Source organism: Rhipicephalus sanguineus, chromosome 2 (genome assembly GCF_013339695.2).
Source record: "Rhipicephalus sanguineus isolate Rsan-2018 chromosome 2, BIME_Rsan_1.4, whole genome shotgun sequence".
Lineage (NCBI taxonomy): Eukaryota > Metazoa > Arthropoda > Arachnida > Ixodida > Ixodidae > Rhipicephalus > Rhipicephalus sanguineus.
In genome coordinates, this window is record NC_051177.1 from 143190173 (window position 1) to 143203060 (window position 12888).

Consider the following 12888-nt stretch of genomic DNA (forward strand, 5'->3'; position numbering starts at 1 on the left):
CGAAACGTCTTCGAGAGGGCAATAACTTGAACGGCGTCACTTGGCCTAGTGACATGATCACTAGTGACTCGCGTGACGTCATCACGCCTAACACCCACGCACGCGCTGTCCTAACCTGTCTTCATGCATATCAAACGAAACGTCTTTGAGAGGGTAATAACTTGAACGCTGTCACTCGGCCTAGTGATGTGATCACTAGGGACTCGCGTGATGTCATCACGCATTTGAGCCACGCACACGCAGTACAAACCTGTCTTCACACATATCAAACGAAACGTCTTTGAGAGGGTAGTAACTTGAACGCCGTCACTTGGCCTAGTGACGTGATCACTAGTGACTCGCGTGACGTCATCACGCCTAACACCCACGCACGCGCTGTCCTAACCTGTCTTCATGCATATCAAACGAAACGTCGTTGAGAGGGTAATAACTTGAACGCCGTCACTTGGCCTAGTGACGTGAGCACTAGTGACTCGCGTGACGTCATCACGCCTGACACCCACGCAAGTACTCTCTAACCTGCCTTCATGCATATCAAGCGAAACGCGTTGAGAGAGTAATAACTTGAAGGCCGTCGCAGGCAGCGTCTGCTAGTAGAAAACTGACTGATCGCGCTGCACAGCCGTTCACCGGCCAAACCGTATATGTAGGCACGGGATCGCGCGTTTCGAATTCAGTCAAGGGCGTCTTCACATGGCTTTCGCTTGACTATACGCTTTTCTTGACTCGAGTAGATGCGATGGAAGCAACAGTACCTTCAACCAGTAGTGGGGTACAACCCAACATGAGCGTCCCACCACTCGTTGAAGGCAACGCTTCTTCTTCATTCAATAAATAAGAATAATAAAGGCGAAATAACAATTAAGCATTTCCAAACCATACTCAATTACGCAACATTCACCCGAAACCGTCACCACTATGCGACGCATTTACTCCAGCTCCTCGTGTGGGAAGATGTGTTCGGCTTTCTTGTTGCTTCTCGTATTTCGCAGTATGCCTTGGAAACGCGGGCAGCCAGGCCGCACTACAGTGCACGAACAGGCGTTCACCACCAAACAGGTGCGCTTATTCCAAGCGCACTAACCTATAAGAAACGGCGTGGCGTAGAAGGTAGAAAGAAAGGCACGAGTCAGGCACAGCGTTCAACGGCGCATCAGCAAATGGTCACCTGCAATTAGCAATAGTATGTATCTCAAGTACGAGGACTGCCCTCTATTACAACGGATTTTTTTCACAGGAGAACCAGATGAATTATTATTTGAGCCGAAGGAGTGGTTGACAAATCCTTTTGTAGCATGTTTTGAAACAGGCAGACCGTGCGTCTTATGCTTGATTATGTATATACAGTGTTATGACTTACCTGGCATGTTATCGCAATGCCGAAGCAAAGATGATGCCCGGTTAAAACACCCACCCGACCTTAAGAAACAATCGTTGTTCTTATAACGTCGAGCTTGTTAAATCGGTTATGAAATGGGTGATGAAAGAGAACCGGGGCAAGTCCGTGGAAAACGAAATTTATCATTATACAGGCAAAGCAGTTTTCATAAACACGCAGCCGTACTTGTGCTGCTGAGCAGTGTTTCACATATCAAGGCAGTCGAGGGCAGCTTGTACGAAAGTGTAATTGTGCCTATCATAAGCGGCACAGTCCACACGCTGGATGTGCTGCATAGAGCGCCCCGCGGCCTCAACCAGCAGAGCACGGCGATGTCCTTTCTTGGAGATCCCTCCCGGTGTCGTGAGGAGATCATCCCTCCGCTCGCTTAGAAAGCCCTTCACACCTGCCTTGAACTTGGAGAAAAGCTCCTCAATTGGATTGAAGAATGGGCTGTATGGCGGTAGCCACTTGTCTGTGTGGTCGCTTGCCGCGAGGACAGCCTGTTCGGCGCGGCGGTACGCTGGTGCGTTGTCAAACAGGAACACTGCCTGTATTCCCGGTTCCTGCTGAGAAACTTTTCTCGACACTTCTGCGAGAAAGTCGTTGAAGACAGCCCAGTGGACCTTGTCCGCAATTGTCCAATGGACAAGGCCGTTCGCCGACATGCAGGCTATAACATTTACATTCGCCCCCTTTGCGCTAGTTGACAAACGGCACGCTGGAGCACCTCGTTTCGCCCTTCCGAAACTGCGCGAGCACCATACGTTGAAGTTGGTCTCGTCGATGTAGTATCGTGTTAGTGTAGTTCCCTCGCTCTGAAGCCACTGGGCATATCGGCGCCGCAGCTGCTTCACGTCGGCGCGATTTCGATCTACTGGCCTCTGGGTCAGCAGCTTCACCGAATATCCATGGCCATCGAGAAGCCGATCAATCGTCGACGTGCTCAGTTCAATATTAGGCATCTCTTCCTTGAGGGCCCTCTTTATTTGTTCCAGCGTGAAGGATGGATTTTCCTGTACGATTTGTTGCAGGGCGTCCACCACGTCCGGTCCAAACTTCTTCGACGAACCACCACATGTTTTAGCTGTGTCACGGTCAGTAGCGCAATAGAACGCACGGTCTTTATATTGATTCCCAGTGTCTCGGAGAGCACTTTTAAATCACCTCCGCGCCTGTGAACATCTATTATCCGGCAACGATCTACAGGGGAAACGCGAGCGTACTTTTTCTTCTGTTCATCAGGTGCCTTCCGCGGCCTTCCGGGGCGTCGAGTGTCTCGGTCTTCCATAGCACCAGTGGTCGCAGCGCAAACTTTCACTTATTCCAAGGCCTGCAAAAGCGCTCACATAACGATGACACCAGCAGAAACTTGGAACTATGCTGGCTTGTCGCTCGCGTCGCACCACGTCGTCCCGTCGTCTGCGTGAAACAGACTCGGCGAAAACAGCTGCGACACACTGTCGTCTGCTTCAGTTTGATGTAAAACGTATCTTCAATTCACTATTTCGTGTGATTGTCGTCTGCATTGTAGAACGAAAATTGAGAATTGAAAATGCGTTTTAAATACGTTTTACATTCTGCGAGAATACCATAATGCTGGTTATTTATGATTCGAAGCAATTGCTTTAAATCAAACTGAAGCAGACGACAGTGTGTCGCAGCTGTTTTCGCCGCAGCACACTGTCGTCGGCTTCAGTTTTATTTAAAGGAATTGCTTCGAATCATAAATAACCAGCATTATGGTATTCTCGCAGAATGTAAAACGTATTTAAAACGCATTTTCAATTCTCAATTTTCGTTCTACAATGCAGACGACAATCACACGAAATAGTGAATTGAAGATACGTTTTACATTAAACTGAAGCAGACGACAGTGTGTCGCAGCTGTTTTCGCCGAGTCTGTTTCACGCAGACGACGGGACGACGTGGTGCGACGCGAGCGACAAGCCAGCATAGTTCCAAGTTTCTGCTGGTGACATCGTTATGTGAGCGCTTTTGCAGGCCTTGGAATAAGTGAAAGTTTGCGCTGCGACCACTGGTGCTATGGAAGACCGAGACACTCGACGCCCCGGAAGGCCGCGGAAGGCACCTGATGAACAGAAGAAAAAGTACGCTCGCGTTTCCCCTGTAGATCGTTGCCGGATAATAGATGTTCACAGGCGCGGAGGTGATTTAAAAGTGCTCTCCGAAACACTGGGAATCAATATAAAGAGCGTGCGTTCTATTGCCGCTACAGACCGTGACACAGCTAAAACACGTGGTGGTTCGTCGAAGAAGTTTGGACCGGACGTGGTGGACGCCCTGCAACAAATCGTACAGGAAAATCCATCCTTCACGCTGGAACAAATAAAGAGGGCCCTCAAGGAAGAGATCCCTAATATTGAAGTGAGCACGTCGACGATTGATCGGCTTCTCGATGGCCATGGATATTCGGTGAAGCTGCTGACCCAGAGGCCAGTAGATGGAAATCGCGCCGACGTGAAGCAGCTGCGGCGCCGATATGCCCAGTGGCTTCAGAGCGAGGGAACTACACTAACACGATACTACATCGACGAGACCAACTTCAACGTATGGTGCTCGCGCAGTTTCGGAAGGGCGAAACGATGTGCTCCAGCGTGCCGTTTGTCAACTAGCGCAAAGGGGGCGAATGTACATGTTATAGCCTGCATGTCGGCGAACGGCCTTGTCCATTGGACGATTGCGGACAAGGTCCACTGGGCTGTCTTCAACGACTTTCTCGCAGAAGTGTCGAGAAAAGTTTCTCAGCAGGAACCGGGAATACAGGCAGTGTTCCTGTTTGACAACGCACCAGCGCACCGCCGCGCCGAACAGGCTGTCCTCGCGGCAAGCGACCACACAGTCAAGTGGCTACCGCCATACAGCCCATTCTTCAATCCAATTGAGGAGCTTTTCTCAAAGTTCAAGGCAGATGTGAAGGGCTTTCTAAGCTTGCGGAGGGATGATCTCCTCACGACACCGGGAGGGATCTCCAAGAAAGAACATCGCCGTGCTCTGCTGGTTGAGGCCGCGGGGCGCTCTATGCAGCACATCCAGCGTGTGGACTGTGCCGCTTATGATAGGCACAATTACACTTTCGTACAAGCTGCCCTCGACTGCCTTGATATGTGAAACACTGCTCAGCAGCACAAGTACGGCGGCGTGTTTATGAAAACTGCTTTGCCTGTATAATGATAAATTTTGTTTTCCACGGACTTGCCCCGGTTCTCTTTCATCACCCATTTCATAACCGATTTAACAAGCTCGACGTTATAAGAACAACGATTGTTTCTTAAGGTCGGGTGGGTGTTTTAACCGGGCATCATCTTTGCTTCGGCATTGCGATAACATGCCAGGTAAGTCATAACACTGTATATACATAATCAAGCATAAGACACACGGTCTGCCTGTTTCAAAACATGCTACAAAAGGATTTGTCAACCACTCCTACGGCTCAGATAATAATTCATCTGGTTATCCTGTGAAACAAATCCGTTGTAATAGAGGGCAGTCCTCGTACTTGAGATACATACTATTGCTAATTGCAGGTGACCATTTGCTGATGCGCCGTCGAACGCTGTGCCTGACTCGTGCCTTTCTTTCTACCTTCTACGCCACGCCGTTTCTTATAGGTTAGTGTGCTTGGAATAAGCGGGCCTGTTTGGTGGTGAACGCCTGTTCGTTCACTGTAGTGCGGCCTGGCTGCCCGCGTTTCCAAGGCATACTGGAAATACGAGAAGCAACAAGAAAGCCGCCCACATCTTCCCACACGACGAGCTGGAGTAAATGCGTCGCATAGTGGTGAAGGTTTCGGGTGAATGTTGTGTAATTGAGTATGGTTTGGAAATGCTTAATTGTTATTTCGCCTTTATTATTCTTATTTATCGAATGAAGAAGAAGCGTTGCCTTGAACGAGTGGTGGGACGCTGATGTTGGGTTGTACCCCGCTACTGGTTGAAGGTACTGTTGCTTCCATCGCATCTACTCGAGTCAAGAAAAGCGTCAAGTCAAGCGAAAGCCATGTGAAGACGCCCTTGACTGAATTCGAAACGCGCGATCCGGTGCCTACATGTAGGGGTTGGCCGGTGAACGGCTGTGCAGCGCGATCAGTCAGTTTTCTACTAGCAGACGCTGCCTGCGACGGCCTTCAAGTTATTACTCTCTCAACGACGTTTCGTTTGATATGCATGAAGACAGGTTAGGACAGCGCGTGCGTGAGTGTTAGGCGTGATGACGTCACGCGAGTCACTAGTGATCACGTCACTTGGCGAAGTGACGGCGTTCAAGTTATTGCCCTCTCGAAGACGTTTCGTTTGATATGTGTGAAGACAGGTTTGTACTGCGTGTGCGTGGCTCAAATGCGTGATGACGTCACGCGAGTCACTAGTGATCACATCACTAGTCCGAGTGACAGCGTTCAAGTTATTACCCTCTCAAAGACGTTTCGTTTGATATGCATGAAGACAGGTTAGGACAGCGCGTGCGTGGGTGTTAGGCGTGATGACGTCACGCGAGTCACTAGTGATCACGTCACTAGGCCAAGTGACGGCGTTCGAGTTATTGCCCTCTCGAAGACGTTTCGTTTGATATGTGTGAAGACAGGTTTGTACTGCGTGTGCGTGGCTCAAATGCGTGATGACGTCACGCGAGTCACTAGTGATCACATCACTAGGCCGAGTGACAGCGTTCAAGTTATTAGCATCTCAAAGACGTTTCGTTTGATATGCATGAAGACAGGTTAGGACAGCGCGTGCGTGGGTGTTAGGCGTGATGACGTCACGCGAGTCACTAGTGATCACGTCACTAGGCCAAGTGACGGCGTTCAAGTTATTGCCCTCTCGAAGACGTTTCGTTTGATATGTGTGAAGACAGGTTTGTACTGCGTGTGCGTGGCTCAAATGCGTGATGACGTCACGCGAGTCACTAGTGATCCCATCACTATACTCTGTTCCAGAAGTTCCGTGCAGCAGAGTCAAGGCTAGACGACCCTCGAGCGCAGGTTGTTGCGAAGCGAGATGTAGTGCTCCATATACGTAGCCCCTTGTTTGTCCTCATGACTTTTGCAAGCGGTCTTGTCGGAGGATTTTTACTTGAAGGCTTCTCTGCGTGTTGTAGCTGTGATTCGTATGACGATTTTGTCGCATTTTCTGTATAAAACAATTTTTGTGGCTCCATGATACTGAAGAAAGAGTTCTTGCTAGTACGTGTTATAACATGCAAATGACGAAAGAAATAACGCTGTTGTGGATCGTATGTGTTATGCTTTTACTTATAAAGTACGAAGGAATGGTACGACACTGTTTAAACTTTTATGAGTAGTCCGCACAGCCCGAGCGTCCACAGCGCCGCGGAGGACCTAGTCTTGGGTTGTGATTATTCCGCGGTGGCAGATTTGGTCACTCCTTAGTCAAAATGGCGGCGCCTGGTTCTCCTGTGCGATATCGTGCAAGTATCTCGAAGACGCGCGCTTTTACGGTGCCGAGGAGAATATTTAACCGCTTTCACAATTACAGCTCATCTCACTGCGCAGTTGAACAGTGTCCCGAGACGCTCTTGCCGCTTTCGCTGCAGCGCTCGCCGCTAGCAGACGACAGGGCGCGGAAGGATACACTTAGATGTGCTCGCCCTCCTGATTGGTTGAGAAGGCCTGTAGCTTCCACAGTGCTGCACGGAACTTCTGGAACAGAGTATAGGCCGAGTGACAGCGTTCAAGTTATTACCATCTCAAAGACGTTTCGTTTGATATGCATGAAGACAGGTTAGGACAGCGCGTGCGTGGGTGTTAGGCGTGATGACGTCACGCGAGTCACTAGTGATCACGTCACTAGGCCAAGTGACGGCGTTCAAGTTATTGCCCTCTCGAAGACGTTTCGTTTGATATGTGTGAAGACAGGTTTGTACTGCGTGTGCGTGGCTCAAATGCGTGATGACGTCACGCGAGTCACTAGTGATCACATCACTAGGCCGAGTGACAGCGTTCAAGTTATTACCCTCTCAAAGACGTTTCGTTTGATATGCATGATGACAGGTTAGGACAGCGCGTGCGTGGGTGTCAGGCGTGATGACGTCACGCGAGTCACTAGTGATCACGTCACTAGGCCAAGTGACGGCGTTCAAGTTATTACCCTCTCAAAGACGTTTCGTTTGATATGTATGAAGACAGGTTTGTCTGCGTGTGCGTGGCTCAAATGCGTGATGACGTCACGCGAGTCACTAGTGATCACGTCACTAGGCCAAGTGACGGCGTTCAAGTTATTACCCTCTCAAAGACGTTTCGTTTGATATGCATGAAGGCAGGTTAGAGAGTGCTTGCGTGGGTGTTAGGCGTGATGACGTCACGCGAGTCACTAGTGATCACATCACTAGGCCAAGTGACAGGGTTCAAGTCGTTACTCTCTCAAAGACGTTTCATTTGATATGCATGACGGACGGTTAAGAAAGCGCGTGCGTGGGTGATATGCGTGATGACGTCACCTGAGTCACTAGTGATCAGATCATTGGCCTGGGCAATAGGTATCAAGTTATTACTGTGTGGACGGCCTTTCCTTTGATATACATGTCGAAGGTGTGAATAGTGCGTACGCGGGTGATAGGCGTGATGAAGTCGCGCGAGTCACATTGTGTCACTAGTGACTCATTCATTGTTTATTCTACGCATCTTGATAATATTTCCTCTTAAATTCACTCCGAAGCTATTCACTCCACGCGTTCCCGAAAATTCTGGGTCGCTTTGAAGTCACGATGTCGTCAGGATTAAATTCGCTGGCGTCTGGATTAAATCGGCTGGCGGTTGGATTAATTTCAGTGGCACTTGGATTAAAATGAATGGCACCTGGATTAATTTGAGTGGCGGCTGGATTAAATTGACTGGCGCCTAGATTAATTTGGCTGGCGCTTGGATTAAGTTGAGCGGGAAAACCTTAATAGATCGCTTTGTTAAGATTGCGCGCAGGACGCGAATAATCTAGATTATTCCACTGCTTGCGCGACAACCAGTGATAAGACTGGAAAGTTCGATGCGTGATGTATAAAAGACGGCGCGTCCCAGCCATGAGCAGATTATCGATGGCCGACGCCCAGTTCGCCGCTATCAGTGTACAGCTTGTACTGCTGTAGTTTAAGTTTGCGTTTCCTCGCCACAAGTTCGGCCAAATAAACAGTTTCATCTCGACACGCTGACTGCTGTCTTCATCGATGTCACGACCACGTGACAATATAATATCCTGCACATGACGGTGACGGTGACGGCAAAAATCCGCCGAGAGTGTCCATATAATTGCTATCGCAATAATAAGACTTCGAAGTTTAAATTAGAGCTCAAACCTAGCCGTTAGGCCATCCTCAACTCTGTAAATATTTTATGGGTATTCGGGAGAAATCATCATCAGCCTGTCTACGCCCACTGCAGGGCAAAGGCCTCTCCCATGTTCCGCCAATCAACCCGGCCCAGTTTTTTCTGCTGCCACGTTATACCTACAAACTTCTTAATCTCATCTACCCACCTCATTTTCTGTCTCCCCCTCACGCGTTTGCCATCTCTCGGAATCCAGTCATTTGCCCCTAGTGACCACCGGTTACCCTGCCGACGTGCTACGTGGCCGGCCCATATCCATTTCTTCTTAATTTCAACTATGATATCCTTAACCCCCGTTTGTTCCCTGACCCACTCTTCCTGTCTCTTAAGGTTACACCTATCATTTTGCAGCGATGGCGTAGTGGTAGAGCATCCGCCTCGCATGCAAGAGGCCCGTGGTTCGAATCCCGGTGCCGGACAATTCCCAACCGGATTAAAAAAAAATCCGCGTGATGAGGGAATTGTGTAAAAAAGGCCTTGGGTGTAGCCTCACTGGCGACCACAGCCAGCAATGCACTCCATCACCAGAGCAGGACTGGCCACCCTGGTGTAGTACTTGGCCACTACTCCCCACATGAATACAACATCGGGAGAAATAGCGGCTCATGAAGATTTCCCGCAGATCCTTCATTCTGTTGCGCCCAGCGCTAGTCGAAACGGTCGTCATTTCGAAGATCACATCCGCCGTTGATGCGAAACAACCTGTTCGAGAACACGTCAGAACGAGGTCTTCGTCGATAACACGAACAAGGTCTCAGAATCACAGTCCACATAATCTGTTTCAGAAGTTGCTGCCTCATGAAGCAGCAGGCGTAGCTGAGGACGTCGTCTCCGCAGCATCTCTACATGCCGACCATAAATATAGAGGTCGAGCATGTCGAACAAGGGGTACATGGCTCCTTAAATCTTCAATGACGCGGCTAATCGAAGGATGTGTGTCGACAGAAATAAAGCACGAAAGGTCCTAAATTTTGATAATATATACAGGGTGTTTCCGCAAGAGTGGTTAACTGCAATCGAATGAAACCGACGGCTTATGATTTGCCTTGAAGCGGCGATTGTCAGTGTGTTCCTGATATTTCGCTTAATTGCTGAAGTAACTAAGATTGATTAATCACCCATTTTTTTAAATATTCACTTCAGCGCCATGTGCGTTTCTTTACGTTGTGGAGGGGATTCCAAAACGACCGATTCAATTTTTGTGCGGCACCGTACATGCTGAGTGGTGATTTTTACGGCGTGTAAAGAAACTAAAGCAAGATGTGTGACCGAGCTAGTTCAGAGAAAGCCCGCGAAATATGAAACAAAACCACATGACTGCGCACATTCAATACCGTACTCCAGCGCTCTCATCTGCAGCGCTCATCAAGAAGAAATAGGAGCGCCATTCACAACAATTACAGCACTGCTTGCAAATAAGGGTGGTGGAAGCAGCATTCGCTGGTGAACTCACGTTGTTATGCATCATGCCGACCAGACCTGTCCAGTTTCCATTCGGCAAAGGCACCCCCCAATGGCCGTCCTCGGGTGAATGTAGAGTGTAGCTGCGCAAATAAAAAATTTGCTGCATTAGCGAATTTTTCACGAACTCTGTAAGGCAAATGCATGCTTGAAGGCGATACAAGAGAGTCTGATGCCATCAAAACGTTGATGAAAAGTACTGCAGCGGTCTTTTTGTACATTTAGAAGCGTATTATTAGTTTTCTTTTTAGTCTCAGCTGCTTAATGCGCGCACAGGCGCATGCATACAGGTGAGCAACTGCGCTACTGTCGTATCACCGATGAACAGACTAGTCATCGTTAACATTTTCTCTGTACTGCTTATCAAGACACGCGGATGATTTTCGCGATATGTTGCCAAAGCCTACTGAAGGTACATATAACGGATTCCCACTTTTCGTACTCGCGTAAATTTCTTTCATTACAACTGGCTTTAGTCAGATACACCTTTAGAAGGGAGCGGAATATCCTCCTCAAAGGCGGATAAGTGTGAGTGCACCGATGGGAGCGCACGCTATAGACTGTCGTCATGAGCCGGACGGCCGGCGAATCCGCGTTCCGGCACACGATCGGGACTATTTCGATTGTCGTGGAGGAAATCGCGCTTCGCTCATCTGATTAAGCTGTATTCTACTATAAGTCCTTTCATTTTTTCAAAGAGTGCGCATGGCATGCAGTGGTGATCAAAACGCATGCAGACACAGGACGATCGTGATGTGACAGGTGTTCAGTTCTGCATGAAACACCGATGCATGTTGTATGTTAACAACCGCGTAACGCTCACAATTTTTATTGGAATTTGTCTGAGCGCAAAGAACAGACGATAATAGTGGGCTTAATTTCCCAAGAGACATCATTAAACAAATTCCAGCTTCTCAACTTTCCATACACCCACCAAATACTTGATAAATGCCCGTAATCCGAACATTCTACGTTTGAAAACACGTGTGCCCTATGCGCACGTCGTCAGTAGCCGTGAAGGCCACATTAGCAACGCCTCGTTTGAGTTTGCGCAGCTGTCTTATAAGGGAGATCCGACATCCAGCACTTCTTTACTGCGTGGCGAAAACGAAACATCCAGAGCAGACGGCTGTCTCGAAATCAGCTAATGCCCATGTCATTGCTGCCTGGTGTGTACTTTGCCGAGGTGAGGACAAGCGAATTTTAGCTGTCTCTGACGCGAAATTCTAAACTTCCTGCGGCGTGCATGCGATAATACTTGGCTCAAGTGTTCGCAACATAACTAACAATTTCGGGGGTTTTACGCGCCACATGAGCGTCAGTTATAAAGACCGGTATTCTTTTGTGTTTGCGCTCAAAAGGTTTTGCAGGGCCGACCTCCAGTACGCTATTCTACATAAAGCATGCAATTTCAGCGACTTTTCTGGCGTATCGTAACTAAGTGAATATAGAATGTCATAGCGACAGGAGAGTAAATGCCGAAATCTCTTAGTCTCACGTGAATCCCAGATTTTCAGTGAGCAGATCCAACAGGTTGGCCATAGGTCCAGACATTTGCACGTCATCCATGTTATGAGTGTCACCGGTGAAGTTCAAACGGAGCCAAGGAAGCCGCTGCGAACAGGTTTCCTTGGGTCGACTACATGGTATATGCAGAGAAGTTTGCGGAAAGCTATGTCGTGCCAAACGAGTAAGACCGAATGAAAGCCCCCATTCATAATTTCTAATACCACTGTATAAACATCACTATGCTTCAGCGAGAATTTTCTTTCCAGATGCACTGATTGCGGCGTGAGTACCTGCAACCATTTAATACCTTCCAACTCTATACTTTTGGCGGCGAAATAGCGGCTGCCACGACCCTTAGCTGTCTGCAATAATGCTACTACAATTTACGTTCGTACTGACTTGCGGTAAAGCTTGATGTCGTAGCGATCTATACCGACTCAACATTTGGTTTTAGTCTTGCATCTATGTACACATCAGACCAAGAATAATTACTGTGGGCATAAATTGTTCTTCAGTTGTGGTTTCCTTCATTTCATCACATGGCGACGTTCATTGATGTCGCCGTGTGATTTCACAAACCACGCCAACGTTTCAAGTATAAACTTTCTTATGTATCACTGCTTTTTTTGTAATCAGTATTTAAAGTCAGTTTTCATAAATAATAAAAGTCACTTCGAATATTGTGCCTTCAGAACAGCCACGCAAGTTAGTGAACCTGCTTGTGTTATTCAAGGTACTTCCGCACTCTCTACGCAGAAGACTGATTCCTTATGAATGCCTAAAAGCACGAATGAAAAGGATTAGTGCACTTCAAAAATATAGCGGCCATTCCAAATATTTCTACATCGCAAATCAAATTGTAGCCCCGTTTGTTAGATTACCACACTTGAACTTACTTGCAACACCGCAACTCTAACCTTCTTTCCCAGGAATGGTTTTACTGAAATGGAAATTAAGTTATTTAGGTTAATTTACCAATAAAAATGGCAATCAATAAACTAGGTCTCATCGCAGTTTCGCCACAAAATAGTTCGCGGTTGGAGGCAAGGTTTATTTATTAATTTATTTATTTATTTATTTATTTATTTATTTATTTATTTATTTATTTATTGCTCCCCCTTAGCACACTACAGACAACACTCGACTGGCACAAATTAAGAATTCACAACGTTTTCTTTTCTATTTT

At 47.8% G+C, this 12888-nt stretch overlaps 1 protein-coding gene across 1 annotated transcript in view; it reads right to left on the minus strand.

Annotated features, from left to right (window-relative positions):
* Positions 1–12637, minus strand: part of LOC119381932 (glutamate receptor ionotropic, kainate 2-like) — a 33420-nt gene extending 20783 nt beyond the window's left edge. The window contains exons 1-3 of the mRNA XM_037649681.2: positions 12599–12637; positions 11692–11807; positions 10186–10276 (exon numbers count right to left, since the gene is read on the minus strand). Of these exons, the coding sequence (XP_037505609.1) occupies positions 10186–10276; positions 11692–11762 (162 nt within the window). The 5' untranslated portion in view covers positions 11763–11807; positions 12599–12637. The remainder of the gene's footprint in view (positions 1–10185; positions 10277–11691; positions 11808–12598) is intronic.
* Positions 12638–12888: the final 251 nt, after the last annotated feature.